Genomic DNA, 27,756 nt, shown 5'->3' with positions numbered 1-27,756 from the left:
CCTTCCTTTACAGCTTTTATTTAAACTTTGAAATTTATAAAAATTTCACTCCAATTTTCATTTCTTTACATTCAATATTATTTTGTATTGGTTTCAGGTTTTATATTAGTTACAGAATAGTGGTTAGACAATCATATACTTTACAAAGTGTTCCCCGATATTTCTAGTACCCACCTGGCATCTTACCATCATTACAACACTATTGACTATATTCCCTATTTAAGTGACAATGGGTTTACAGGTTCCTTTCAGTGTTTCTTTTGTGTTGCTCATCCTTCCTTTTCTTTCTCACTTCTTCCCTCATTTTATTTATATAGTATCTCATTTGGCCATCAAAGCTCAGTGAAGGCACTGGGACACACTTCATCCATTTTACATCTGCAGATGAGGCAGATCCCTGCCCTAGGTCCAAAGCTATGAATCTGTGGCCAGAGGCCCATGTCTGTGTCTCAGCAACCCCATGCCTGGGATGTTCCGAGGGACCTCCGGGAGCATCTAGGCAGGTCTGGCCTCACCTCCCTGGGGCGGCGCTGTTCCCAGGGACCCCTGGGAGTGAAGGTATGGTCAATTTACATATTTGTCTATTATTAGGTAAGATTTTATTTATTTTTTATTGTTTAAAGTATTACATATAGTTGTACATATATCTCCTTTTTTTTTTTCTTCTCTCTCTCCTCATTAGGTGCCTTTTCAGTGTGTGTTTGCAAGGAAGGAACACCATTCCCTGGGGACTGTCAGCGCTGCCTCTCAGTGCAAAAGTCCCTGGAGAGGGGTTTGGCTGCTTTGGGCTCAGGCCTGTGCACCTCAAGCGCTAGGGGGCGATGTTTGCGAAGTGTCTGTCATCTGAGCTGGGCGCCAGGTGGGTGGAGCTGCTGTGAGGGCGGGTGGAGGGTGGGGCTATTGGGGAGCAGGTGGGTGGGGCTAGGCTCTGCTACTCCAGGGAAGTTCACTCAAATAAAGTCTCCCTCGCACTTCCGTCTTTCGTCCACCTGCGGTCTGTGAGGTGGTGGGAGCCGCAGGCGGGACTCAGGGGGCCCAGGAAACCAGAAATGGTGAGTGTGCGGTCGGGCGCGGAGACGGGGAGGAGGGGCGGGTGGAGCCGCCGGGGCGGGACCGTCTCTCCTCGGTCAGGTCCGGGGCCTGCGGACCCCAGGCGCCCGGGGGCTCCGCTGAAACCGCAGGCCCCTCGGGCTCGCAGTGTGGGGCCCAGCCGGGACCCGGGGTCCAGGTTGTCCCCGCGGCAGGGCCTTCGGCTGCGGAGCGAGTCTGGGCAGCTCTGCACCCACGTCCCCGCGGCTCCGCAGTTGGTGCGGTGACCACGGGGAGGGTCAGTGGGGACAGTGGGGACTCGGTCTCCGCGGTTCGTGCCTGGGAGGAGCTGTGGTGTGTGGGGTCCCCTGCCCCTCCTTTCTCCCCAGAAGGATCCCGTTTTCTCCTGGGTTTTGATGTTTGTGGAGCAGGCTCTCAAGTCCACCCTCTGTCCCCCAGGCCCTGCTCTGCAGCAAATGCCTGCATTTCTATTCATTCCCCCTAGGTGTGAAATAGGAAACACCATGCAGGTGTGTGTAAGAGAACTGAAAACAACAAAACAGCCTCAAGATGGACTCCCCAGGTTCAGGGGTGCATGCCTGAATGTCCCTGCAGTTTCACCTCTCCCAGGAGTAAAATTCTAACCCAGTCACTCTGCAACTTGCTGTTCAACACTAATCTGTCTAAAAGCCTCCTGCTGTTCCTTCCCCTAAGGAAAGGTGACCCTGCCTGAAGCAATCCCCTCTTTTCTTTTACTAATAAACTGTCAAAGCCACTTCGTTTTGCCTATAATAGTAAAGGCCTTCCATTTTGAACAGCTCCTCAGATTCTATTTACTAGATGGGATGCGGCCTGATTTGTGAATGGGAATCAAGCTAATTAGACCTTCCACTTACTCAGCTGAATTTTGTTTTTAAGCGTTTGAAAATTACCACAAAACAAATAGCTGATAAAGATGCTGTGACTCAGAGAAGGGAAGATGGGGTTTAGGATTGTAGTGGTCAGCAAACTGCGGCTCTCGAGCCACATGCGGCTCGCGAGCTGCGGTTTGCCGCTCTGTTGACTAATTAGTTTGCCGACCACTGGTTAGGACGTTACTGTGCACGACTGTAGACTTTATCACACTGTACACTTAGGCCAGGAAATTTACAAAAAAACAGATTCTATCAAGCCCAGGAGGCAATGATGCAATCAAAAGGCTCAGTCAACACAAGACCTCTGAGGCTGCTGCCCGCATCAAACAGCATACTGCTTCACAGCAAAGTTTTCTTTCACTAAGTAGAAAGCTCACAAAGATAAAGAGGATAGTATAGCAAATACAGGAACCAGTTCATCATCATCAGGTTTCTATGTAGTGAGCGTAACTGTATGTGCTGGACTTTCACAGGACTGGCCGCACAGGAAGCTTGTTTACACCAGCATCATCATAAGCATCTGAGCAATGCATTTCCCGATGACATTGTGATGGGTATGGCATCACTAGATGAGTGCAGTTTTTCAAATTCACTGTAATATTTTTGTTTTATAGAAGGGATTTTATTTTCCATTAGGTTACAATTGACATACAACATTATATTAGTTTAAGGTGTACAGCATAATGATTTGATGTTTATATGTATTGCATTGTGAAGTGATCATCAGAATAAGTCTAGTTATCAGCTGTCATCATACAGACTTACAGAATATTTTTTTCTTGAAAAGAGAACTTTTAAAATTTACTTTTAGCAACTTTCAAATCTGAAATATGGTATTACTCACTGCAGTCACCGTGCTGTAAGCTGCATTTCCATGACTTATTTAATAACTGGAAGTTTGTACCTTTTGACACCTTTCATCCATTTGACCCCCACCGCACCCCCGTACACCACTCCTGCAACCTCTAGCAACCATCAGTCTGTGCTCTGTATCTATGGAGTTGTTTTTTGAAAGGTTCCACAGATAAGTGAGAACACATGGCATTTCTCTTTTTCTGACTTATTTCACAAAGCATCCTGCCCTCAACGTCCATGAATGTGTTGTTACAAATGGAATAATTTCCTTTTCTAATGGCTGAATAATACAGTAATATTCCTGTGTGTGTGTATGCACCATTTTCTTTATTTTTATTGTTTGAAGTAGTACATATATCTCCTTTTTCCCCATTGACACCTCCCCCCCATCCGCTGTCCCCAAGACAAGCCCCTACTGCCCCCTTGTCCATGTCCATTGGTTATGCTAATATTCATGCATATAAGTCCTTTGGTTGACCTCTTACCCCTCTCCCCTCTCCTCCCTTCTTTCTGAGGTTGGACTGTCTGTTCAGTGTTTCTTAGTCTCTGGATCTATTTTGGTTCATCAGTTTATGTTCATTATAATCCCACATATGAGTGAGATCACAATGTGATATTTATCTCTCTCTGACTGGCTTATTTCGCTTAGCACAATGCTCTCCAGGTCCATCCATGCTGTTGCAAATGGTAAAAGTTCCTTCTTTTTCATAGCAGCGAAGTATTCCATTGTGTAGATGTACCACAGTTTTCAAATGCACTCATCTGCTGATGGACACTTAGGGTGTTTCCAAATCCTGCACCATTTCCTTTTTTAAAATTCTCACCCAAGGATATTTTTCCATTGATTTTTGGAGAGTGGGGAAGAGAAAGGGGAAGACAGAACGAAATATTGATGTGAGAGAACCACATCGAATGGTTGCCTCCTGCACGTGCCCTTACCAGGGCCCAGGCCGGGGATGGGTGCTTGCATTCAAGGTGTGTGCCCTTGACCAGAATCAAACCTAGGACCTTTCAGTCCACGGGCCGATGCTCTATTCACTGAGCGATAACTGGCTAGGACTTAAGTTTTATATTTTTCAGTCAGTTGACAAAATATATTAGTTTTAGGTGTCAACATAGTGATTACTGGTAGACATGTACATAACTTACAAAGTCTAATACCCATGAGATACCACACATAGTTACTAGAATATTATTGACTATATTTCCTGTGCTATACTTTACATGCTACTCACTATTTTATAATTACCCATTTGTACTTCTTTTTAAAAAAAATAATTTTTTATTGTTAAAAGTATTACATATGTCACCTTTCCTCCCACTCCCCCATTGAACCTCTCCATCCCTCTCCCGTCCCCGCACGCCCGCACCCCCATCCCCCCACTTCAGGTCTTCAGCTCTCTATCGTCTGTGTCCATTGGTTATGCATATATGCATTCAAGGCCTTTGGTTTATTACTATCCTCCCCCATCTTCCCTCTGAGACTCTGCACTCTGTTCCATGCTTCCATGTCTCTGGATCCACTCCTTTTATCAGTTTACTTTTTTGTTACTTAGATTCCACATATGAGTGAGATCATGTGATACTTGTCTTTCTCTGAGTGAGTTATTTCACTTAGCATGATACTCACCAGGTCTTCCATACTGTCTCAAAGGGTAAGAGATTCTTCTGTTTTACTGCTGCAAAGTATTCCGTGGTGTAAATGTACCACAGATTTTTTATCCACTCATCTACTGATGGGCACTTGGGCTGTTTCCAGATCTTAGCTATTGTGCTGCTATGAACATAGGGGTGCATACATTGTTTCTGATTGGTATTTCATGTTTTCTTAGGATATATTCCTAAAAGTGGAATCACTGGGTCAAATGGCAGATCCATATTTAATTTTTTGAGGAAACTCCATACTGTTTTCCATAATGGCTGTACCAATCTGCATTCCCACCAGCAGTGTACTAGGGTCCTCTTTTCTCCACATCCTCTCAGCACTTTGTTGATGGTTGCCATTCTGGCAGGTGTGAGATGATACCTCCTTGCCATGTTGATTTGCATTTCTCAGATGATTAATGACTTTGAGCATTTTTTCATGTCTCCTGGTCATCTGCTTGTCCTCTTTGGAGAAGTGTCTTTTAGGTCCTTTGCCCATTTTTTAATTGGATTGTTTGTCTTTTTTCTGTTAAGTTGTATGAGTTCCTTATATATTTTGGATGTTAACCCTTTATCAGATGTATCATTGCAAATACGTTCTCCTATACAGTGGGCTCCTTTGTGTTTTGCTGATGTTTACTTTTGCTGTTCAGAAGCTTTTTATTTTGATGTAGTCCTATTTGTTTATTTTCTCCTTATTTCCTTTGCCCTAGGAGATGTATCTATAAACATATTGCTAGGAGAGATGTCTGATATTTTGATGCCTGTGGTTTCTTCTAGGATTTTTATGGTTTCATGACTTACATTTAAGTCTTTTATCCATTTTGAGTTTATTCTTGTTTATGGTGTAAGTTGGTGGTGTAGTTTCATTGATTCCATGTGTCCGTTCAATTTTCCCAACACCATTTATTGAAGAGACTCTCTTGAATCCATTGTATGCTCTTGCCTCCTTTGTCAAATATTAATTGAGCATAATGGCTTGGTTCGATTTCTGGTGTGTCTGTTCTGTTCCTTTGATCTATATGCCTGTTCTTGTGTCAGTACCATGCTGGGTTTTTTTTGGGTATATTTTGAGGAGGGACTCTTGTAGACAGCATATAGTTGGATCATGGTTTTGTATCCATTCAGCTGCCCTATGCCTTTTGATTGGAGCATTTAATCCATTTACATTTTGGGTTATTATTGCTAGGTAGTTATTTATTGCCATTTTAATTCTGTATACCTAGGTTTCTTTATTTCTTCTACTCATTACAATAATTCCTTTAGCATTTCTTTTTTCCCTTAATTTAAATTCTTTAGTGTTTAAGTTATTACATATATCTCCTTTTTCCCCCATTGACCTCTCCCAGCTGCTCCTTCCCCTAGCACATGCCCTCATCCCTTCCTGTCTGTGTCCATTGGTTATGCTGATATGTATACATACAAGTCCTTTGGTTGATGTCTTATCCACCTCCCTCCCCTGCCATCTCTGTGAGGTTTGACGGTCTGTTCGATGCTTTTTTATTTATAGATCTTTTTTTTTTTTTCATGAGTTTATGTTGTTCATTATATTCCACAAATGAGTGAGATCATGTGATATTTATCTTTCTCTTACTGGCTTATTTCGCTTAGCATAATGCTCTCCAGGCTCATCCATGCTGATACGAATGGTAGAAGTTCTCTTTTACAGCAGTGTAGTATTCCATTGTGTAGATGTACTACAGTTTTTTACTTACTATTTTTTATTATTATTTATTATATATTTTTTATTAATTTCAGAGAGGAAGGGAGAGAGAGAAAAAAAAATCAATGATAATAGGCAATCACTGATTGGCTGCCTCCTGCATGCAACCTGCACATGCCTTTGACCAGAATTGAACCTGAGATCTTTCAGTCAGCAGGTGGACACTCTATCCACTGAGCCAAACCAGGTAGGGATACCACAGGTTTTTAATCCACTCATCTGCTGATGGGCACTTATGCTGTTTCCAACTCTTAGCTATTGTAAATTATGCTGCTATGAACATAGGGGTGCATATATTCTTTCTGATTGGTGTTTCTGATTTCTTAGGAAATATTCCTAGAAGTGGGGTTACTAGGTCAAATGGGAGTTCCATTTTTAATTTTTTGAGGAAACTCTGTACTCTTTTCCACAGTGGTTGCACCAGTCTACATTCCCACCAGCAGTGCACCACAGTTCCTTTTTATCCACATCCTCACCAGCACTTGTCATTTGTTGACTTTTTGATGGTAGCCATTCTTTCAGGTGTGAGATGGTACCTGATTGTCATCTCTCGTATGATTAGTGACTTTGAGCATGTTTTCATATGTCTCTTGTTCTTCTGTATGTCTGCTTTTGGAAAGTGTCTATTTAGGTCCTTTGCCCCCTTTAGCATTTCTTATAAGCTGGCTTGGTGGGGATTTACACCTTTAGCCATTTTTTTTTTGCCTGGGAAGCTCTTTATTTGACCGTCGATTTTGAATGATAGCCTTGCTGGATATAGTAATCTTGGTTTCAGATTCTTGCTTTCCATTACCTTGAGTACTTCATGCCTTTCCTTTCTGGCCTGTAGAGTTTCTGATGAGTAATCAGGTGTCATCCTTATGGGAACTCCTTTGTAGGTAACAGTTTGCTTTTCTCTTGCTGCCTTTCAGATTCTCTCTTTGTCTTTAATTTTTGGCATTTTGATTATGTGTCTCGGCCTGGGCCTGTTAGGGTTCTTCTTGCTTGGGGTTCTCTGTGCCTCCTGAACTTGTGTGACTTTTTCCTTTATCAGGTTAGGGAAGTTTTCTGCCATTATTTCTTCAAACATGTTCTCTATCCATTTCTCCCACCTTTCCTGGAGATGGGACCGAGGCTGGGTGGTAGGTGGAAGTTGCGAAGGGCTGGCTCTTGGACATGTGTGGGTGTTGGACATGTGTGGGTGTTGGTCATTGGGCTGGACTTCACCTGGGCTCCCTCTCGAGATGGGAGCCGGCCCAGGCAGTATGTGCGAGAAGCACCTCTGGGATTTTCCTGAGCCCAAATCGCAGACCCAGAGAGCAATAGGTAAGGTGCACAGAGCAGCCGCAGGGTCTGAAAGGAGAGTTCCAGGGGCCGGCAGTAGGTGATCCGTGGTCATTGTGGCTGCACCCCCACCACCTGAGTGTCGGGACTGCAGTCTGTTGGCCTGCTGGAGGCGCGAGATGCTCGCACGCCTCACCTGCGCTCCCCAGCCGTGAGCCTGGCTTCTGGCGCACTGACTACCAGGGGGCAGCTCCTGTGTTGAGTGTCTACCCCCTGGTGGTCAGTGTGCATCATAGCAACTGGCCGTTCTGGTCATTCCGCCGTAATGGTCACTGGGCTTTTTTATTATGTAGATACTATATTGTATGTTCTTGCCTTCTTTGTCTAGTATTCCTTCACCTTAAAGGCATGGGTTTATTTTTGGATTCTCTGTTCCATTCGACTGATTTATATGCTGTTTTTATGCCAGGACCATGCTGTTTTGATTACTATGGCCTTGTAGTAGAGTTGGATATTATGTAGGGTGATTCATCCACATTTGTTCTTCTTTCTCAATATTACTGTTGGTATTCAGTAATATTGTTTTGTGGTTCCATATAAAATTTTTGAATATTTGTTCTAGTCATGTGAAATACACCCTTGGTATCTTGGTAGGAATTGCAATGACTCTATAGATTGCGTTGGGTAGTATGAACATGTTAGTGATATTAATTTTTCCCAACCATAAAAAACATACAGTGTACATTCCAATTACAGTTTACATTTAATTTTATTTTGTATATTTCAGATGTAGAACATACTGTTTAGGTAAATTTTACAGAGTTTCACACCTGGTATTTTCAGTATCCCCTGGATCCTTATATATTTTGTCATCATGTGCTGTTTCAACATGAAAATATACTAGTAGCATATTTTAATAAAGGGCCTTATACATGCCAAGTTTTAAATTGTTCCTCAGGTCCAGGCCCTGGTTACATTGTTAAATTCTGTCAGAAAGACTTTTTTGCATGTGATCTTATGATTTCACTATTGGCCCAGTGCACAGATTTGTGCACTGGTAGGGTCCCTCAGCCTGGCTTTCGGGGATTGGATCGAAACCAGCTCTACAACACCCTCCAAGGGGACCTGGATTGCGAGAGGGCCATTCTTAGGTGACGCACCCCGGACTCGGGCTCCCTCCTCTCTGGTTCTGGGTATGTCACCCGAGAACCACAGCTACCAAGTCACTGCAGCTCAGAAGCTCCTGTGTTGAGCAACTGCCCCCTGGTGGTCATTGTGCTTCATAACTAGCAGTCAGATGGTCGCTGAGGCTTTTATGTATACTAGAGGCCCAGTGCACAAATTTGTGCACATTGTAGGGAAATTAATTAGAAGAAATATTTTAATATCATTATTTGCCTGCTCTCCATAATAGAAGTGTCAACAAAATTCACAAACAATGATGACAGATAGAAACACACACGTGTGATTGATGCCAGCAAGAGCTTTATGTATATAGATAAACTTGCTTAATTAGACCTGCTTTCTGATTTAACTAAAGTTTTTCCAGCCCAGTGAAGCACCCCAGCTTCTCGTTCAGGTAATTGTCAGTAACACAGCAGTAAATATCAACATGAAGCACAATATTATTGTAGATCACGCAGGGAGAACAAAGGGTGAAATATTTCCTTCTAGCAGTGTTAAACTGTTTTCTGCACAGTGAGAAAACCTGAAGTCATTTTCTAGTCCACCATTTCTTACTTCTTTTCAGTTGGGTTAAGTTTTTAACCTTTATAAATCTTCATTTTCCGGCTAATGAAAAGAAAATAGGATTCTACCGAGTCTCCTATCTACCTTGTCCAGGACTTCTCTGAGGATCAAATGAGATGAGGCACCTGAAAATGTTTCACAGATATTTGGTTAAAGTGTAAAATCTTTGCACCTGGCTATAAACAAGTCATGTTCCTGGGCTGAAGAAATTCCAAGGATACTCCTCTCTAGGGAGAAGAAGCCGGGTGTTGCTTCGTGACAAAATTACCTGTTGACCACAGCCACTGCTTCTGGGCTCGGCTGGGCTGTGGGCCACATTTTGCACCATTGGATCTCGGCAGCGTTTGCTGCGATTTGGTGGGGTTTCACACTGGAGTGGTGCCGGGAACTGTGTTCCACTTGGGGGAAGCCGAGTGTTGCTTTCTGGGCGCCAGGTCCGTATTGCCGTTTATTGTTAAACTAGAGGCCCGGTGCACGAAATTCGTGCACGGATGGGGGTTGTCCCTCAGCCCAGCCTGTACCCTCTCCAATATGGGACCCCTTGAGGGATGTCTGACTGCCTGTTTAGGGATCAGGCCTAAACAGGCAGTCGGACATCCCTCTCACAATCCAGGACTGCTGGCTCCCAACTGCTTGCCTGCCTGCCTGCCTTCCTGATTGCCCCTAACTGCTTCTGCCTGCCAGCCTGATAACCCCCTAACCACTCTGCTGCCAGCCTGTTTGCCCCCAACTTCCCTCCTCTGCCGGCCTGGTCACCCCTAACTGCCCTCTCCTGCAGGGTTGATCACCTCCAACTGCCCTCCCTTGCAGGCTTGGTCCCTCTCAACTGCCCTCCCTTGCAGGCCGGGTGCCTCCCAACTGCCCTCTCCTGCTGGCCATCTTGTGGTGGCCATCTTGTGTCCACATGGGGGCAGGATCTTTGACCACATGGGGGCAGCTATATTGTGTGTTGCAGTGATGATCAATCTGCATATTACTCTTATTAGATAGGATAGAGGCCTGGTACAGGGGTGGGGGCCAGCTGGTTTGCCCTGAAGGGTGTCCCGGATCAGGTGGGGGTTCCCTTGGGGCATGGGGCAGCCTGAGCGAGGGGCCTGTGGTGGTTTGCAGGCCGGCCACGCCCCATGGCAACCCAAGGGGAGGCCCTGGTATCTGGAATTTATTTTCCTTCTACAATTGAAACTTTGTTGCCTGGAGCAGAGCCAAGCCTCCTGCTCCCTCTGCGGCCGGCAGCCATTTTTGTTGGGGTTATAATTGAAACTTTGTTGCTTTAAGCGGGTGGGCCCGGCCAGGGTGTGCGAAAAGCTTTGCTTCCCCTGTTGCCGGTGGCAACCCTGGCCTGCTCTCTCAAGCTCCATTCTACCGCCATTTGTTTGAATTTGTTTACCTTCTATAATTGAAACTTTGTAGTTTGAGTGGAGGCTTAGGCCTGGCAAGGGCAGGCGGAAAGCTTGGCTGCCTCTGTTACCTAGGAAACCTTGCTCTCTGTGGCTGTAGCCATCTTGGTTTGGGTTAATTTGCATACTTGCTCTGATTGGATGGTGGGCGTGGTTTGTGGGCATGTCGGAGGTATGGTCAATTTGCATATTTGTCTATTATTAGATAGGATGCCCTGTCGTTAGGGAGAGGAAGCCGATCGTTGTTACATGAGGTCATTACCTGGCACCCCCACCCACCGTTTCCAGGATGGGCTGGGCTGTGGCTGAATTATGTACCATGGGCATTGTTAGCTATGATTCGGTGGGCTGTTGCTCCGGCGTGGTGGCGGAACCTGTGTCCCACTTGGAGGAAGCCGAGTGTTGCTTTGTCAGTGCCAGGTCTGTGGTGCCGTTCTTTTTTAATAGCCAGTGTGCGTCACAGCTGTGTCAAGCGTCTGCCCCCAGGTGGTCAGTGTGTGTCATAGCCATGGGTTGAGGGACACTTAGCATATTACCCTTTTATATATATAGACTAGCTTTCCCGTTGCAGGAAAAATCCTGCAATAGGATTTCCTGCTGCACTCTACCCTGCCTCCGTTCCTCCCTTGTCCCCCGCCTCACCTTCTCCTCCAGCCCGCCTGCTTTTCCGTTCGCCCCCGGCCCCGCCTCCGCTCCTCCCTTGTCTCCCGCCCCGCCTTCTCCTCCAGCCCGCCTGCTTTTCTGTTCGCCCCCGGCCCCGCCTCCACCCCGCCCTTGTCTCCCGCCCCGCCTTCTCCTCCAGCCCGCCTGCTTTTCCGTTCGCCCCCGGCCCCGCCTCCGCCCCGCCCTTGTCTCCCGCCCCGCCTTCTCCTCCAGCCCGCCTGCTTTTCCGTTCGCCCCCAGCCCTGACTTCGCTCCTCCCTTCTCCTCCCCTCCCCCCCATTTTGACGCTGTCTTGATATGCAAATTAGCCGCCATCTTTGTTGTGGTAATTTGCATACTCGTCCTGATTGGTTGGTGGGCGTGGCTTGGTTGGTGGGCGTGGCTTAGGTGTAGCGAAGGTGTGGTCAATTTGCATATTTGTCTATTATTAGATTAGATAGAATTTATGTGTCTATATGTCCTAAAAATCATCAGTAGAGGAATTTAGTAGAGGGCGAAATTGTTGTGTCTTTCTCATGCCTGAGCTCTAACTCTAACGTCCTATTTCCATGAAATGAGAGAGGCAAAAGGAGGTCAAACTAACAAATATTACTACAAGAAATGATCATTCATAATCCTCAAGAATATTTTCACTTATTCAGGTGTATCTGACTACTTCTAACACAGACAGTCCTTGGGTTACATCAGACTCGACGTATGTCATTTCATGGTTATGTCTCCATCTCCAATTTATTTATTTAAAAAAAAAACAAAAAGTGCCCTACCTGATTTGGCTCAATGGATAGAGCGTCAGCCTGCAGACTGAAGGATTCCAGGTTCGATTCTAGCCAAGGGCACATGCCTTTGATTGCGGGCTCGATCCCCAGTAGAGGGCATGCAGGAGGCAGACAATCCTTGATTCTCTCTCATCATTGATGTTTCTGTCTCTCCCTCTCCCTTACTCTCCAAAATCAATAAAATATATATATATATTTTAAAAAGTTCTGTCATTTCGATGTATGTACATATGCTTTATTTTTTATTTAATTATTTTTCATATATTTTATTAATTTTTTACAGAGAGGAAGGCTGAGGGATATAGAGTTAGAACATCGATGAGAGGGAAACATCCATCAGCTGCCTCCTGCACATCCCCCACTGGGGATATGCCTGCAACCAAGGTACATGCCCTTGACCGGAATCGAACCTGGGACCCTTGAGTCTGCAGACCAACACTCTATCCACTGAGCCAAACTGGTTAGGGCTGTTTTTTATATCATTTACTGTAATTACCTCAAACAAAGGTCAGGAATTGTTATCTTTCTTTTACATTTTTTTTACTGTTTCACTTCATTACTGCTGTGTATGTGCTCCATGTGAGTGACGTAGGTGCTTAAGTAGGTGGGTTCTGACTTAACAGTGAAAACCACATTACGTCGCACTGTAGGAACGGATTTCCGATGTAACCCGAGGACCTACTGTACTCTGAAGTACTTCAGGACAATATGGCCAAGTACATTTTGTTCTAAATTGACTTTCCACACACCTCCTGGCCTCTCCTGATTGGTGATAAGAATAGAAGAGAAAGCTACCAGGCCTTTATTGTATTCATAGTCATTAAAAATTTATGCAAATATGACAGTATGTTTCATGGTCTGCTGTATCAAATGGTGGTTATAATGAAGAGGAGTTTTCTAACAAGGAATCCATGGGCTTAATGGAAGTATTTTTATCTATTAATATAGAAATTGTTCAAGGTGCTTTTTTACCCTGACATTAGAGAGCAATGAACACTTGATGTGATCACACTAAAATCATATCAATAAATTCCATGTGTTCATCAGGAAGTGAATGTGGCAAATAACTAGTCTTTTTAAAAATATATATTTTATTGATTTTTTTTTTTTTTTTTACAGAGAGGAAGGAAGAGGGATAGAGAGTTAGAAACATCGATGAGAGGGAAACATCGATTAGCTGCCTCCTGCACACCCCCTGGTAGGGATGTGCCCACAACCAAGGTACATGCCCTTGACCGGAATCGAACCTGGGACCCTTCAGTCCGCAGGCTGATGCTCTATCCACTGAGCCAAACCGGTTAGGGCCAAATAAAGTCTTGATAGTCTTACAATCAAGTCGCAGATTGAATGTTGGGGACCATGTGTCCTATGCAAACTTCTTATGAAGTATGTATAGCTCCCCAGTGCTGTCTGTCTCACCCACACACACATATGTGGGATGTTTTAGGACTCAGTGGCCTTTGAGGATGTTAATGTGGAGTTCACCAAGAAGGAGTGGGCTTTTCTGGATCCGACCCAGAAGAAACTCTACACAGATGTGATGCTGGAAATCTTCTGGAACCTGGCATCAGTAGGTAGGTATCATAAATTCTTTTTTTCTTTTAATATGTTTTTATTGATTTCAGAGAGGAAGGGAGCGGGACAGAGAGATAGAAAAATCAATGATGAGAGAGAATCACTGATTTGCTACCTCCTGTATGCCTCATACTGGGGATCTAGCCTGCAAACTGGGCCTACTGGGAATTTGACCCCTGACCTCCTGGTCAATAGGTTGACTACATAGCAACTCTGACCTGCAACGATTTGTTACTTATTTAGTCAATTGTAAAACTAGTGTTGCTTGCTCATCAATGCTATTTCAAGAATTTAATGTGGAAACGGAATACATTGCTAATTAAACTATGAATGATCACAGCTCATTGTGTACTTAAAAATCTAACCATTCTAATATCCTTTAATAGTTTTTAATGCTTATTCTAGCATGTATTTTAGAAGAAAAATGGGAAGACCATGACTGTGAAGATCAGTATGAAAATCATGGGATGAATCTTAGGTGAGTTGCATTGACATGAGAAAGCATTACCCTGTAAGAGCATCTTTTTTGTTGTTGTTGTTAATATGTTTTTTTATATATTTATTTCATTTACTTATTTAATTATTTAATATGTATTTATTTATTTCAGAGACTTAGGGAGAAAGGGAAAGAGAGGCAAACATCAATGATGAGAGAGAATCGAACTGTGAACTACTGGTTAAGAGGTTGGCGCTCAACCACTGAGCAATGCCGGTGGTGCGAAAATATGTATTTATTGGTTTTAGAGTGGAGGTGAGAGGAAGACATAGAAACATTGATTGGCTGCCTCCTGCATGCCCTGCACAGGGATTAATAAGTCTGGAACCTGGCCATGTTCCCTTTCAGAGAGTTGAACTGACAACCCCCTGGTAGGTGGGTCCATGCTGAACCACTGAGCCACATGGGCCCAGTCCATAAAACAATCTTAAAAATAGGTAATCCAATTGTATCAGCCCAGTTTTCAATTTATTGATTCATAGAATAATCTCATCAAAATCAATATACAGAAGTACCGGTAATGAAAACAGGCAGTCCTTGGGTTAAGTTGGACTCGATGTACATCATTTTGTGATTATGTCTCCATCTCCCATACTATCTAATAAAAGAGTATTATGCAAATTAAACATCACTCCACTACACTTACAAGCCACGCCCACCAGCCAATCAGGAGCGATTATGCAAATTAACCCAACCAAGATGGCTGCGGCCATGGAGTGAGCAGGAGGCTTGGGTTTCCCCGGCAATGGAGGAAGCTAAGCTTTTCACACACCCGGTAGGCCCAGGCCTCCACTCAAGGTTACAAAGTTTCAATTATAGAAGATAAATAAATCCCAACAAAAATGGCTGCAGCCACAGAGTAAGCAGAAGGTTTGGCTCTGCTCAAGGCTACAAAGTTTCAATTATACAAGATAAATAAATCCCAGATACCAGCGCCTTCGCTTCGGTTGCTGGAGGGCGTGGCAAGCCCGCAAACCACCACCGGCCCCTTGCCCGGGCCACCCCACTGCCCAAGGGAACCCTCACCCTGATCCGGGAAACCCTTCAGGGCAAACCAACTGGCCCCCACCCGTGCACCAGGCCTCAATCCTATCTAATAGAAGAGTAGTATGCAGGTTGACCATCACTCCAACACACAAGATGGCTGCCCCCATGAGGTCAAAGATGGCTGCCCCCATGTGGACACCAGATGGCCGGCACAAGATGGCCAGCAGGGGAGAGCAGTTGGAAGGGACCAAGCCTGCAAGGGAGGGCACTTGTGGGCGATCAGGCCAGCACGGGAGGGCAGTTGGGAAGGACCAGGCCTGCAAGGGAGGGCAGTTGGAGGCGATCAAGCCTCCAGGGGAGGGCAGTTAGGGGCTACTGGGCCTGCAGGGAATGGCAGTTGGGGGGACCCAGGCCTGCAGGGGAGAGCAGTACGGGGGCACCAGACCTGCAGGGGAGGGCAGTTAGGGGTGACCGGGCCTGCAGGGGAGGGCAGTTAGGTGTGACCAGGCCTGCAGGGGAGGTTAATTAGGGGCAAACAGACTGGCATGGGAGCAGTTAGGCATCATTCAGGCTGGCAGGGGAGTGGTTAGGGGGTGATCAGGCTGGCAGGCAGAAGCGGTTAGGGGCAATCAGGAAGGCAGGCAGGTGAGCAGTTTGGAGCCAGCAGTCCTGGATTGTGAGAGGGATGTCTGACTGCCCATTTAGGCATAATTCTACCAGGATCAGGCCTAAACGGGCAGTTGGGCATCCCTCAAAGGGTCCCAGATTGAAGAGGGTTCAGGCTGAGCTAAGGGACACCCCCCACCGCACAAATTTCATGTACCAGGCATCTAGTTTATTTATTAGAAAAATTAATTGTCATTTTGACATATGTACATATGTGCTATATGTTTTTTATTATTTACTAGAGGCCCAGTGCACAACATTTGTGCATGGGGGCAGGGTCCCCTCAGCCCATCCCGTACCTTCTCCAATCCAGGACCCCTCTGACTACTGATTGGATATCTCTCTCATGATCCTGGACTACTGGCTCCTAATCGCTCACCTGTCTGCCTGCCTGGTGGCCCCTAACTAACCCCACCATCCCCCCACTGGCCCGATCACCCCTCACTGCCTCTATGTGCTGGCCTGATCAACCCTAACTGCGCCCCTGCCGGTCAGGTTGTCCCCAACTGTCCCCTTCCTACTGGCTTGGTCACTCCTAACTGTCTCACACCTCCACCTCCCCCCGCCCCCCCCCCACTGGCCCAGTCGCCCCTCACTGCCTCCCCTGCCAGCCTAATAACCCCAACAACCCCCCGCCCCCGCCCCCCCCCCCCGCTGGCCTGGTTGACCCCAACTGCCTCCCTCTGTCATCCTTATTGCCCCTAAATGGCCCCCCGAATGGCCTGGTCACCCCCAAATGCTCCCCCTGCTGGCTTGGTGGCTGCCAACTGCCCCCCATGCAGGCCTGGTCACCCCTCACAGCCCCCCTAGCTGGCCTGGTCACCCACACAGCCAGCTTGTTCAGTCATTTGGTCATCCCACACTTACCCGCCTGGTTGTAGGCAGCCATATTGTGAGGGTGTGATGGTTAGTTTGCAAATTACTCTTTATTATATAGAACTGTATTTACCACAAGTAAAGGTAAGGAATTGTTATCTTTCTTTTAAAATTTTTTTTACTCTGTTTCACTTTATTACTGCTGTGTACATGCTCCATGTGACTGACGTAGGTGCTTATGTAGGTGGGTTCTGACTCTCGGTGAAAATTGCGTCCCATCGTGCCGTAGGAATGAATCTCCAACGTAACCTGAGGACCTACTGTATAAGTGTTTTCATAATATTTATGATCCAGCCTATTTCAGAAGTTTTAGGATATCCACTTTCAAAAATCAGAATGTACAGAAACCCCCCACTTTCCTTGAAAATGGTAAAAATGTCCTTATCATACTAGTAATAAATATTAATTCGTTAACAGAGTATTAATAATATACTTATGATTTTTACAGCAATCATATGGTAGAGAGACTCGGTACAAGAAAGGATGGTAGTCACTGCAGAGAAATGTTCAGCCAGACTCCAAATCATACTGAAAAGAAGGAAACTCCTACTGATATAAAACAACCTAAGTCCAGGTTGTGTAGGCAAATCTTCATGCATTATTTATCCTTGAATAACCACCTGAGCTCTCACATTGGACCAAAACTGTACCTGTGTCAGGAATATGAAGAAAACCCTTATAAATGTACGGAACCTGAGAAAGCTTTCAGGCATCACCAACATAGTGAAAGACATGCAGGCAGCCCCAGTGGGAAAGCTTTCCACTATTCAGCTTCCCTTAGAAATCATGAAGGAACACATATCGCTAGGAAACCATATGAGTGTGAGCAATGTGGGAAAGGCTTTAGTCGTCTCATTTACTTTAAACTTCACAAAAACACTCATAGTGGAGAGAAACCATATCAAAGTAAGCAATGTGGAAAAGTTTTCAGTTCTCCCAAGTACTCTCAAGAAAATGAAAGAACACACAATGCAGAAAAGCCCTATCAATGTCAGAAATCTGGTAAAGCTTTCAGTTCCACTTCTCTTAGAAATCATGAAAGAACACATACTGGTGAGAAACCTTATGAATGTAAACAATGTGGGAAAGCCTTCCGTTCTCTCACCTTTCTTGGAAGTCATAAAAGAAGTCATGCCAGAAAGAAGCCTCATGAATGTAAGGAATGTGGTAAAACATTTCCTTATCCCTCTTACCTTAGAAGTCATGAAATAATTCATACTCGGGAAAAACCCTATGAATGTAAGCTTTGTGGTAAAGTTTTCTCGCATTCAACTTCCCTTCGAAAACATAAAAGAATTCATACTGGTGAAAAACCTTATGAATGTCAGCAATGCGGTAAGCATTTTACTTTTTCCACATCTCTTAAAAATCATAAAATAATGCATTCTGGGGAGAACCCTTATGAATGTAAGCAATGTGGGAAAGCTTTCAGGTATTCTAGTTCCCTTCGATATCATGAAAGAATGCATACTGGGCAGAAGCCCTATGAATGTAAGCAATGTGGGAAAACCTTCCGTTGTCTGAAATATCTTGGAATACATAAAAGAAGTCATGATGGAAAAAAGCGAACCATTCCTCATGAATGCAAGGAATGTGGTAAAACTTTCAGTGATCCATATTGCCTACGATGTCATGAGAGTATTCATACTGGGCAAAAGCCTTATAAATGTAACCATTGTGGTAAAGCTTTTTCCCATCCAAGTTACCTTCGATGTCATGAAAGGTCTCATAATAAGGAAAAACCCCATAAATGTCATCAATGTGGGAAAGCCTTCAGTTATCGAGGCGATCTTAAAAAACATAAAAGAAGTCATGATGGAAAGAAGCGTCATGAATGTAAGGAATGTGGTAAAACTTTCAGTGATCCATATTGCCTCCGACTTCATGAGAGTATTCATACTGGGCAAAAACCTTATAAATGTAACCATTGTGGTAAAGCTTTTTCCCATCCAACTTACCTCCGACGTCATGAGAGATCTCATAATGTGGAAAAACCCCATGAATGTAAGCAATGTGGGAAAGCCTTCAGTTATCTCAGCTCTTTTGAAAGACACAAAAGAAGTCATGATGGAAAGAAGCCTCATGAATGTAAGGAATGTGGTAAAACTTTCAGTGATCAATATTGCCTCCGACTTCATGAGAGTATTCATACTGGGCAAAAACCTTATGAATGTAACCATTGTGGTAAAGCTTTCTCTCATCCAACTTACCTCCGACGTCATGAAAGATCTCATAATAAGGAAAAACCCTGTGAATGTAAGCAATGTGAGAAAGCCTTCAGTTGTCTCAGCTCTGTTGCAAATCATAAAAGCAGTCATCACAGAAAAAAGCCTCATGAATGTAAGGAATGTGGTAAAACTTTCCATGATCCATATTATCTCCGACTTCATGAGAGGATTCATACTGGGGAAAAACCCTATGAATGTAACCAATGTGGCAAAGCCTTCAGTTTTGGCACCTCTCTTCGACGACATAAAAGAAGTCATGATGGAAAGAAGCCTCATGAATGTAAAGAATGTGGTAAAACATTTCGTGATCTCTGTGCCCTCCGAGTTCATGAAAGTATTCATACTGGGGAAAAACCTTATGAATGTAACCATTGTGGTAAAGCTTTCTCTCATCCAACTTTACTGCGATTTCATGAAAAAACTCATAGTAAGAAAAAACCCTATGAATGATAGCAATGTGGGAAAGCCTTTATTCATCCCAGTTCCCTTCAAATTTATGTAAATTCTCATAGTGGAGAAAGCATAATGAATGAAAGAATGCACACTGAAAATAAGCCATGTCATGTAAAGATTGTAGAAAAGCCTTTGACCATCCTCGTTCTTTTTTTTTCTGAATGTTCACTTGTGGATATTTTTCCATTAGAGTGGAAATCAAAGAGAAAGATAAAGAGCAGTATTGATGTAAGAGAAACATCAATTGGTTGCCTCAGTCATGTGCCCAGACATGAAAACACACACAGTAGAGAAAAGCTCTTACAATGTAAGGAGTTTGGTAAAATTTGCAGTTTCTCCAAGTCTCTTAGAAAGCAAGGAAGAACACACTAGGGGAAAGCCTTCAGTTGCATCACACATCTTGGAAGACAAAAGAAGTCATGATAGAAAGAATCCTCATGGATAAGGAATGAAGTAAACCTCTTTGCCATGCCTTTTCTCTTAGATACATGAAATGTATACTGGGAAGAAACCCTATGAATACAAGTAATGTGGAATAACCCATCGTCATCCCAGATCCTTTCAAATTCACAAAAATTCTCAAAGAAGAGAAGCCTTATCAATGTAAGGAATGTGGTAAAGCCTTTAGGTTCCCAACTAGTTTTTTTTTCAGATATGTGGGGGAAAAAAAGTAATGATAAACACTGTTAATGTAAAGAGTAGTAAAGAGCCTTCATTTATCTCTCAGCTGTGCCATCATGTATGATTATCCATATTGGGGATGGACCCTAGAAATGTTAGTGTTAGAAAGCATTAATTTCTTCTAGTTTATTGAAAGAATGAAAGAACTCACTGAACAGAAGCCCTGTCATGTAAAGATTGCAGAAGAGTCTTCAGCCATCCTAGTTCTTTACAAAATCATGAAGAGATTCTCATCCAAGTCTAAGTGTATGAACATAAGGAATGTGGGAGAGCCTTTCTTGGACATGTGAGAATGCACCTGGAGAAATAGTGTAAATATATAGAGAAGGTGGGAAAGCCTTCAGCTGTCCCTTTTCCTCAGGTCATGAAAAAACAAAAGTGTAGAATTGTGTTGAATGTAAAAATGTAAGAAAACCTTCATGTTGCCTCATATCCCTACAATACCATGTGAGCATGTACACTGTATAATCGACAACTAAAAAAAAAAAAAAAAAAAAAAAAAATTTTAACAAATACTTTCAGAGTGGTTTGAAAACTGCACTAGAAGGAAATCCTATTAGTGTAACTAACTGGTACATGTAAGCCTGTTTCGAATTAAGTCATATACTCCCCAAAACTCACAGCATTAAAGAAGTCCTATAAACTTTTGACAGATTTTATTATCAGGACTCATTCTTTTGTTGTTAGTTTCTTTAAACTGATGCTTTAGAGTGAGGAAGACAGAGAAGTAGAGGGAAAAATCAATTTGAGAGAGAAACATTGATGGGTTTTCTTTCCTGTGCCCTGACAGGTATTGAATGAATAGGCCCTACACACCTGTATGTTCTTTTTTAATTTTTCAATTGCACTTGATATTCACTATTATTTGAGTCAATAAGTGTTTACCATAGATTTGTACATACTTACTGTTCACTGTAGAGTCCTCCTGTGTTTTAGTTTCGTGTGTGTGTGTGTGTGTGTGTGTGTGTGTGTGTGTTTTGCTTTTGGCTGAGAATTGTGTATGGAATTCACATTAAGAGGAGAATATTTTAGTTTGTTTTTCTCAATCTTTGCTCTGCCAGCCAAGAATATCCTCAAAATAGCCAGCTACCGCTTCATTTCCCTTGATGTTGGGTGGAAGCTTTACAGCTGTTCACAATTCAACATTAAAGTTCCAGCATAAGTTGGCTTTTCCTGCAAGCCCATAGGTGTCCACCAGGCAACAAACGTAGACGGTCATGGTTGGGGCTGTTTTCTGAAGGGTACGCTCTCTTCTCTAGATTGCATTTGCATGAGGTCTAATTTGACTAGTAATCACCTTGTCCTGTTGACACTATTACTGACTGTGATTCAGATCCCACTGTGCCAGCTGCAATGGTGCAGTGCCAAGGAGCCCCGTGACAGTTTGCTCTTGTGCCACCCTCTGCAGTGAGGGCTCTGATCCAGTCCTTCCATGTGAGAATCGCCACTTTCCTCATTTCAGGCAGACTCTGATGTGTGCTGTCACTCAGAGCTGAGCCTAGTCTCATTGTTTTCATGTATCTTTGGTTGTATGTGATTCAAATTATGAGCATTTTTTTCTAATATATGCTTCTGTAATTTAAATTTTTTTTATTGATTTCAGTGAGCAAGAGATAAGGAGAGAGAGAAACATCAATGATTGAAATCATTTATGAGCTGCCTCCTGAATGCCCCCTGCTGTGGATTGAGCCTGGAACCCAGGCATGTGCCCTTGACCAGAATCAACCCGTGATCCTTCAGTTTCCAGGCTTACATTCTATCCACTGAGACAAACCATCTAGGGCAGTGCTTCTGTAATTTTTAATGAAATATTAACTGTTTCCCAACCACTCCTATGCTAAGACATGTTATGGTGTTTTGTTAACTTCCTGAGGATGTAACAGTAACAGCAGCCTTAAAAGGATTTCTGGTTATATTTTGCTTTATAATATACCAGTGGTGGGCAAACTGCAGCTCTTGAGCCACATGTGGCTCTTTGGCCCCTTGAGTTTTTAGCAAAGGCCAGCTTAGGAGTACCCTAATTAAGTTAATAACAATGTACCTATCTATATAGTTTAAATGAAAAAAAAAATTGGCTCTCAAAAGAAATTTCAGTCGTTGTACTGTTGATATTTGGCTCTGTTGACTAATGAGTTTGCCGACCACTGTAATAGACAATATGATTTCCATTCAAGGAAGCAATACATTTTTCTGTATTGAATTCTGGGATGAAATGAACTTAATTCTATCTTGCATAATGATAATCTTTTTTTTAGAAGGCTAAAAAAATGCTAAACCAAAATTGTAAGAAGCACAAATCATATTAGTGAGAAAAGCAATATTCGTTATTTTTATTCCTTTAAAACCTGTTCTCCTCCTTGATCAAATGTGTAGACATGAATGCCTTTGCTTCTGTCTTGATTCATTGTGGTCATGGAGTAGCTCTGTGTGATGATGGACGTGTGACATTTTCTTTTCAATAAGATGTATTTCTTTTCAACAGGCCAGCAACCAGTTGTTATCCAAATACTGAAATATTTGCTATGATGTATTGGGCACTTTTCCAAAAATTACTTCAGTTTAGTACTTATATTAAATAAATTTTAATATAAAAGCACATACTTCTTAACAAGATCTGTGACTTGTTAACTCCTTTATGGGTCATTTGAGGTTTATAAATTTGGGAATATTGTCAAAGAAAACAAACCTAGCAAGAAAACAAAGTTAGGCCGAAGCCGGTTTGGCTCAATGAATAGAGCGTCGGTCTGCGGACTAAAAGGTCCCAGGTTCGATTCCGGTCAAGGGCATATACATTGGTTGTGGGTACATCCCCAGTAGAGGGTGTGCAGGAGGCAGCTGATTGATTTTTCTCATCGATGTTTCTAACTCTATCCTTCTCCCTTCCTCTCTGTGGAAAATCAATAAAATATATTTAAAAAAAAAAGAAAGAAAAGAAAACAAAGTTAGGATCTCTCTTCCAAGAAGCCGTTCTTGCTGATGGAAATTCCCTTTCCCCCCCACCTTTTAAAAAAAGTTGATTTGAGAGACAGAAAGTGAGAAGCATCAATTTGTTTATGTAATTATTGGTTGATTCCTGTGTGTGACCTGTGAATGAACCCACAAGCTTGGCATATGGAGACAACGTTCTAATCATCTGAGTTGCCTGGCCCAGGTGGAAGTATGATCATGATGATAATGTCAACATCCTGCATGTTCCAGGCAATTTAATGGAAAACATGCCCAATTTAGCACACCTGCCCCAGTCATGAAAGAAAAAATTTTTTAGCATTGCTGGTGTTTATGTTTTTGTGGGAAAGGAGATAATGGTTAAATAAAAAAGCTTTCCTGTATTAGAACATGAAGTTGTTGCCAGGTGAGTGTGGCTCTGTAGTTGAGCATCAGCCCATGAACCAGGAGGTCATGGTTTGATTGATGTTCAGGGCACATGCCCAGGTTGGGGGCTCGATCCCCAGTATGGTGTGTGCAGGAGGCAGCTGATGTATGTTCATTCGCATTGATGTTTTTGTCTCACTGTCCATCTCGAAACACACAAAAAATAGATACTTTAAAAAGAAAAGAAAAAAAGTTGAAAGTAAGTGCAAACACTGACAGGTGAGATAATGGTGAACTGAGGTGGATTATATATCTTCATTATGGAGGGTAGGGGCCTCAGTAAATGGGAGTGTCATCATTGATCATCTTTCCTCCCATGTAATGCTTCTTAAAGTCTTGTGGATCTGCTAGAGTGGATTTAAACAATGGACAAACAACCCCAAAGTACTGCCTTCCTGGTTTCATAGCAATGGTTTTCCAGAAAGCTCTAGACATGGTTCCAAGTTTCAGAGCATGTGCTACTTGATGAAAAATATGGGCATGGGCCCTAACCGGTTTGGCTCAGTGGATAGAGCGTCAGCCTGCAGACTGAAGGGTCCCAAGTTCAATTCCGGTCAAGGGCATGTACCTCGATTGCGGGCACATCCCCAGTAGGGAGTGTGCGGGAGGCAGCTGAATCGATGTTTCTAACTCTCCCTCTCCCTTCCTCTCTGTAAAAAATCAATAAAATATATTTAAAAAAAATTTTTTTTAAAATATGGGCATGGGTATGTGACGTGAGGGACTTCTAATTGCTTTAGGCCATGGTGTTTCTATTTAAAACCAATGGAAATCATTTGAAAGTTACTTATGAAATGGCATATCATTTTGCCACTATTCAAACGGAGTGACACAATTTGTGTACCCTTTGAAACTTTTGAGTTCCTCCCAGTTGATAGTTCTGGTCATCTGCACGGTTGTACCCATCATAGGTTTTCTGTAAGTACAGTGATCCCTGTGCATGTCTAAGGTGATTTTCTGGTTTAAACACCAGGAAGCCATTGCTGTTCAGAGGACAATGATCTAAGGAAAGTTTAAGGTGACCTGCAGGCAGAGTATCAGCAAAGCAGGTATATTTGATATCCTCAATCTGGGGCCTTTTCTGTGCCTCTGATAAAAATGGCTGAAAATTTTTTGTTTCAGCAGAAGGCACCAAGCCGTTTGTGCTCATTTATGCCATTCTCAGGGATCATTTCCATGTTTACACTTCCAGGAGATGTTATGAAACATGGGGGGAAAGGTGTTGCTTTTCTTTTGAGAGCAAAGGACATCCAGACTTGGTCCCTCTTTTTTTTTTTTTTTTTTTTTTTTCAGTGCTAATTTGTTTTCTTAGCGGTATAGATATTTTATGATTTTATGATCATTGGTATCTCCTATGATCGCCTGCCCCCAGCATTCCTCCCACCATGCAAATGAAGAAAGGCAAGCAGAAATCTTGTCCCGATTTACATAAGTCTTAATATAGTAGAATCTCCATTTTGAAGTCCTAATGTGTGCCATATTGTCCAATATCAAAAACTTTAATTCAGGAGAATGTTGCTAGAGTCTCATGACACTGCAAATGCAGTGTCAAAGTTTCTAAACAGGACTTAAAAGACAACATGGTCATCCACTGCATGACATTCCGGAAAAGCTCCAGGGTTGGAGGACCCTCTAACAAATCCATGTTCAAAAGCAGATACAGTATAAACAGCCACAATGACTGTGTTCCTTTGGGTTGATGGAGTGCTTTCCGTCTTGATGGTGGTGTAACTGTATTTATGAAAACTCATAACTGCTCTTGAAACAGTATGTGTAAATATTAAAAACAATGTGAAACAACAAAAGTGGTAAGCTTGTTCTGCATGTGTAACACTTCCTTCCACCATCTGGGCATCCTTTTGATAAAGAACTGAGAGGTCTCGAGAAGAACACAGACCACAACAAGATGTTCTTGATACTGGATTTGACTTTGTGAAACACCCTCTCAGGCAACCTCTGCCCTCATTCACACACCTGCTGAGACAGGGATAGGGCTCCTGGCCCCCACCTTTGAGGTGACGCCAGGGTTCTCGAGTCCTGTTCAGGAAATGCTAGATCTGAAATGGGGAATCTAACTGGTCTGCACAAGGGAGGTCAGCCTGGGAATGTCCTAACCTAATCCTTGGGCATCAGCCTCATGTCTTCCCAGGGCAGGTCTTGAGGCCTTTTCCAGTCCTTACATTTGCCATCTCAAGCCGACTCTGTGCCTGCTCTCTGGGAAACATGTTTAACTGCAACACCTGTCCCACTTTGTCAATTTCCTGCTATGGGATCAGTGAGGTGGAAATAGCCAAATCTAACGTCAAAATAAGCACAAGTGGTCCCTGTAGTTTAATGTTCATATTCCTTCTTCCTAAGTGTTTGGGAAGATAAGCAGTATTGGCAAAATGTAGCCCCAGGTGACTCTGAGGTAAAGCAAGGACAGAACCCAGAGCCCATGTCATGAAGAACACGCCCCTGAAACAATAACCCCTCTGTCCCATGACCCTCCCCCGCTCCAATGCCAGGAAGCACATTTCACAACAGTCTCCAATCCATCAGCAATGTCAAAGGGGATGCCCTGCCTTTTCCTAGCCTCCAGGAGCCTACGGTCACTAAAGAGCCTTCCCTGTGTCCTGTGCACACTCCTCTGTGTTCCAGAAGTGCATGTGCTGCCTCACCCGGCCTCCTCACCTCAGATCTGCCTCCACAGTGTGCAGCCCACCCACCAAAGCTGGTGCCTACTCCTGTGGAATAATGCTCCACAATTTCACCTCCATGGCCTGAGGCAAATGACATCTCAGCACACCTGGGGTCAGTCTCACCTCACTTGTCTCCCAGAATGCAGTGCAGCACCACACCTCACTAAGGGGCTCAAAGTGCTAGTGATTTCCCCCTTCCCTGAAGTGCACAGGTGCAGGAGGAGGAAAAACACAATGCGCTTTGAATACAAATTCTCAGTATTTCAAAATTCAGTAGAGATGTTCGGGTTCTAAAACGTATTCCAAGAGTTCTAGAGAGACTCTGACACATTCCCCTGGTCTGTTGTTTTGAGCTCTGAGATTTTATTTTGACACTGGTGTTATACTGGCTTTTTAAAGGCACATTAAACACTACTTGGAACACTAGCCTAACTACCATTTTGATTTCCAGTCCCCTTGTTGGAGCCATGCCCTGTACTTGCAGGAAGAGTCAGAAATGAGCCACACCCATGGTCTTGCAAGAGCTTCCACTGTTTTGTTGGGTCTCCAAGGTCACCTGTCTGTGGTTCAAGGTCCCTGTGCTGCCCCCCTTTTAAGGAACATTTTGTGAGGGGGAAACAGGTAATCAAATTCATCAAATTAATGACTTATGCTTGAGGGGCACCATCAACACTCTTTGGAACCCGGTGTGCTACTCCTGGGGATATGGTATTTTGTCATGGTATGAAAAACAACATAGTAATTACTTAAAAAATTACAAACTGATGAACAGTTCCACTTCTCAGACTAGAAGTAGAATAGAAAGCAGAGACTTAAACAGATACATGTTCACTCATGTTCATATTAGCATTAGTCACAACAGCCAAAAGAGAAGTAAATAACCACTCACCAACAGTTGAATGAATTTTTAAAAAATGGATACACATATCAGGAGCATTAGCTTGAAAAGAAAGCAAATCTGACATGCTGCAACAGGGATGATCCCTGAGGACATGGTGCTAAGTGAATTCAGCCTGTCTCAAAAGATCACACTGATTACACTTGCATGAGGTACCTAGAATAGTCAAATTCACAGAGACAAAAAAGTAGAATGCTTGTTGCCAGGGGTAAAGGGAGAAGGAGGAATTGTCATCTAAGAAGTAGAGTTTCATTTTTGCAAGATGAAAACAATTCCAAAGATTAGTTTCACGATGTCAGTGCATTTTACACTCCTGACTATCCACTTAAAATGGTGAAAGTGTACATTTTACTCTGTATATTACCACAATTAAAGTAAAATTTTTAGGGAAGTAGAGGGAAAACAATCCACAGAGTGGAGGGATACTTTGCAAATCCTATATCTGATAAAGAACTTGTGTCTGAAATATCTAAAGACCTCTTGCAACCTATTTTTTTAGTAACCTATTTTGCTCAAGAGATTTTATTTATATATATTTTTCTTGATTTCAGAGAGGAAGGGAGAGGGAGAGAGATATAGAAACATCAATGATGAGAGAGAATCATTCTGCACGTCCCATAGTGGGGATCCAGCCTGCAACGTGGGCATGTGCCCTCACTGGAATCAAACCGGGGACCCTTCAGTCTGCAGGCGGACACTATATCCACTGAGCCAAACCAGCTAGGGCACAACCTAATTCTGAAAAGTGAAATAAATCAATCTAAATATGGAAAAGTACCTGCATACACATTTTGCCAAAGAATATATGCAAATGGTCAAGAGCATGTGAA

At 43.3% G+C, this 27,756-nt stretch overlaps 2 protein-coding genes across 2 annotated transcripts; both read left to right on the top strand.

Moving 5' to 3' along the window:
• Positions 1-995: 995 nt before the first annotated feature.
• On the top strand, positions 996-25,105 carry LOC129147102 (zinc finger protein 791-like). Its single transcript, XM_054717402.1, has 4 exons — positions 996-1,052; positions 13,461-13,587; positions 13,994-14,066; positions 24,894-25,105. The coding sequence occupies exons 1-4, from the start codon at positions 1,050-1,052 to the stop codon at positions 25,045-25,047; spliced, it is 357 nt and encodes a 118-aa protein (XP_054573377.1). The 5' UTR covers positions 996-1,049; the 3' UTR covers positions 25,048-25,105.
• On the top strand, positions 17,117-19,291 carry LOC129149499 (zinc finger protein 14-like). The gene has a single exon (XM_054718006.1). It carries the CDS (start codon positions 17,117-17,119, stop codon positions 19,289-19,291), a length of 2,175 nt encoding a protein of 724 aa, XP_054573981.1.
• Positions 25,106-27,756: the final 2,651 nt, after the last annotated feature.

Source organism: Eptesicus fuscus, chromosome 6 (genome assembly GCF_027574615.1).
Source record: "Eptesicus fuscus isolate TK198812 chromosome 6, DD_ASM_mEF_20220401, whole genome shotgun sequence".
NCBI lineage: Eukaryota > Metazoa > Chordata > Mammalia > Chiroptera > Vespertilionidae > Eptesicus > Eptesicus fuscus.
This window is presented reverse-complemented; position numbering and strand designations above follow the sequence as displayed.